At 41.8% G+C, this 2,500-nt stretch overlaps 1 protein-coding gene across 1 annotated transcript in view; it reads left to right on the plus strand.

Annotated features, from left to right (window-relative positions):
* The window catches only part of LOC137627867 (dnaJ homolog subfamily A member 1-like), a 16,740-nt gene that overhangs the window by 12,998 nt on the left and 1,242 nt on the right, over window positions 1-2,500 (plus strand). Inside the window, exon 6 of the mRNA XM_068359298.1 lies at window positions 1,649-2,500. This exon is cut by the window's right edge and continues 1,242 nt beyond it. Coding sequence (XP_068215399.1) covers window positions 1,649-1,864 — 216 coding nt within the window. The 3' untranslated portion in view covers window positions 1,865-2,500. The remainder of the gene's footprint in view (window positions 1-1,648) is intronic.

Here is a 2,500-nt window from a genome sequence, read left to right on the forward strand (position 1 = left end):
ATGTGAAATATGTCAAGACAAATACGTTTTTCTTTTTATTGTTTTTATCTTGGGGTCAGGATGAGAGAGAGAGAGAGAGAGAGAGAGAGAGAGTCTAGCAATTTCTAAATTTTAAATTCTTTTTCCTTTAACGTCTATTCCCTGTAACACTTTATCATACGTATTTTGGGCAAGGACCTGTGCCAGCATAGTCCTAAACCTAACTACCATTCCTGCGCAAATGGTCATTCTAATCTATGGATACGTAATTTACAAATCAATGGTCAATACCGCAGGTGCCCGACCATCATCGCACAGTAGGCGAAAAAAATGGAGAAGATTCCATTCTGTCCGCCAGTGTTGCGACGGTGTGTGGCAACCCGGGATGTATCGCAAATGTGACAACGCTCATCTCGGTCCTGGGGATTTGAGGTGAAACACACCCGGGATGAATGGGGATGTGTAGCGATAAGCTCAAAATTTTGCTAAATTCAACATCTCACCGCATCGCCATGGCCGTATCGCCCAAGTGTGATCCCAGCATTAGTCTGTTAGGGCCCGGCCAGACCAAGCGCGGCTAGCGGCGAGGTTAGCGGCAAGAGGTTATGGCGGAAAATTGCAACCTTAGGTATCTTATGTAGGTGGCCAGATAGGAGGCGTGGGAATGCGCCTCCTATCTGGCCACCTACATAAGATACCTAAGGTTTCAATTTGCCGCCATAACCTCTTCCCGCGCCTCCTATCTGGCCACCTACATAAGATACCTAAGGTTTCAATTTGCCGCCATAACCTCTTGCCGCTAACCTCGCCGCTAGCCACGCTTGGTCTGGCCGAGCCCTTATACAGTCGAGACGAGGTTTCCTCTTGCAGTCTGGAGTCTCGGTCAAATTTTTTAGTTTAGACATTTGACTATGACCAAGCCTTCATCTCCCTTCAACAATTACAGTGGACAAGCTCTTTGTTCCTGTAGTATCCATGATGTCACTTGGCAAGCTCTTTAGTTTTATGGTTCCACTGGGCAAGCTCTTTGTTCCTGTAGTAGTCATGATGTCACTATGCAAGCTCTTTAGTTTTATGGTTTCACTGGGAAAGCTCTTTATTCCTGTAGTATTCATGATGTCACTGGGCAAGCTCTTTAGTTTTATGGTTTCACTGGGCAAACTCTTTGTTCCTCTGGTATTTATGATTTCCATGGACAAGCTCTTTACTCCTGCAGTATTTCTTATTTCACTGAGCTAACTCATTGTTCCGCCAGTATTCATAATTTCACTGGGGAAGCTCTTTGTTCCTGCTACATTTATAATTTAAGTGGCCAAGCTCTTTGTTTTTCCAGTATTTATGTATGTATGCACTGTAATTATTATACTATAGAGCTTAACTGACATTCAGAAGGGGTACGTGTCATCTTGTGGACTGTTGAACACTCATCAGACCTTTATAGAAAGGGCTATTGATTTTACAATTCAACTCGTAGATAGATACATAGATATTTACAAAGAAAAATAGATTGAAAGATATAAAATACTTCCATAAGATATACAGTTGAGTACAAAGATTTAGTCTGACAGCTATTACGTTCAATTTGACACCTTGTTCCAATTCAAAATAGAAAATTCTTAGCTGAAAAATCTAAACCAAACCACTCACCAGTTTTCCTTTGTTTGCACAGGTGGAGTTTCCAGACCGGCTAGAGAGTGGATTCGTAAGCAAATTCGAGGAAATCTTCCCTAGGCCTAAGGACGAATATCTGCCGACTGGCGACGAGGAAATTGTTAACATGCTTCCCCACGAAAAAATCGAAAGGTCCGAGGCTCACAACAGCCACGGGAACGAAGAAGAACCTATGGACACAGACGAACAACCGATGGGATGTCGCCAGTCGTAGTGAATTGCCAGGTTGGCAACACTGTCAGCTGGTGACCACGATAACATGTGTCATCATTCCTTCTAGAAGAGTCTAAGCCCGTACCCTCGCTCATACCAGATGGCTTCGGCGTACAGTAACCTTTGTGGTGTGGATGATGGTTGCTTATAATGCAGTTTTCTGGGGGAAGTTTGAGTCCTTCAGAGTCTAAGAGAAAGCAAAAGGCATATAGTTCTTTCCAGGCCTAATTGGGGGATGAGCCGAAGACATGTCTATGCTCTGAAGTGATGCTGGAATTGAGTGAGATATGAAGAATGGAAACCAAGTCACATATATTTTATAGTTTATTGTTAGATATTTTAAAAAGTGTTATAGGACATTTGAACGGTTAGTATCTAAAGCAAATCTTCATGGTGTATTGATTACTGAATGTACTGATGTCCTACTTCGAGGAATGTTTAATGTACAGTATGCTCATGTGATCTTAAATTATCTATGTTGTTATTATCATTACAACTTATCTGGCTTATTTAAATATTCAAATTACTTAAACAAGTCTCGTCACAGCTATGAATCCATTTGGGGTTTGAAATGGTTAGTGACTATATCGAAGCTCTTCACCCTGAATGAGCTTTTGCCACTAGTTACACTTTTTTT

The sequence above is a fragment of the Palaemon carinicauda genome, chromosome 35 (assembly GCF_036898095.1).
Source record: "Palaemon carinicauda isolate YSFRI2023 chromosome 35, ASM3689809v2, whole genome shotgun sequence".
Classification (NCBI taxonomy): Eukaryota; Metazoa; Arthropoda; class Malacostraca; order Decapoda; family Palaemonidae; genus Palaemon; species Palaemon carinicauda.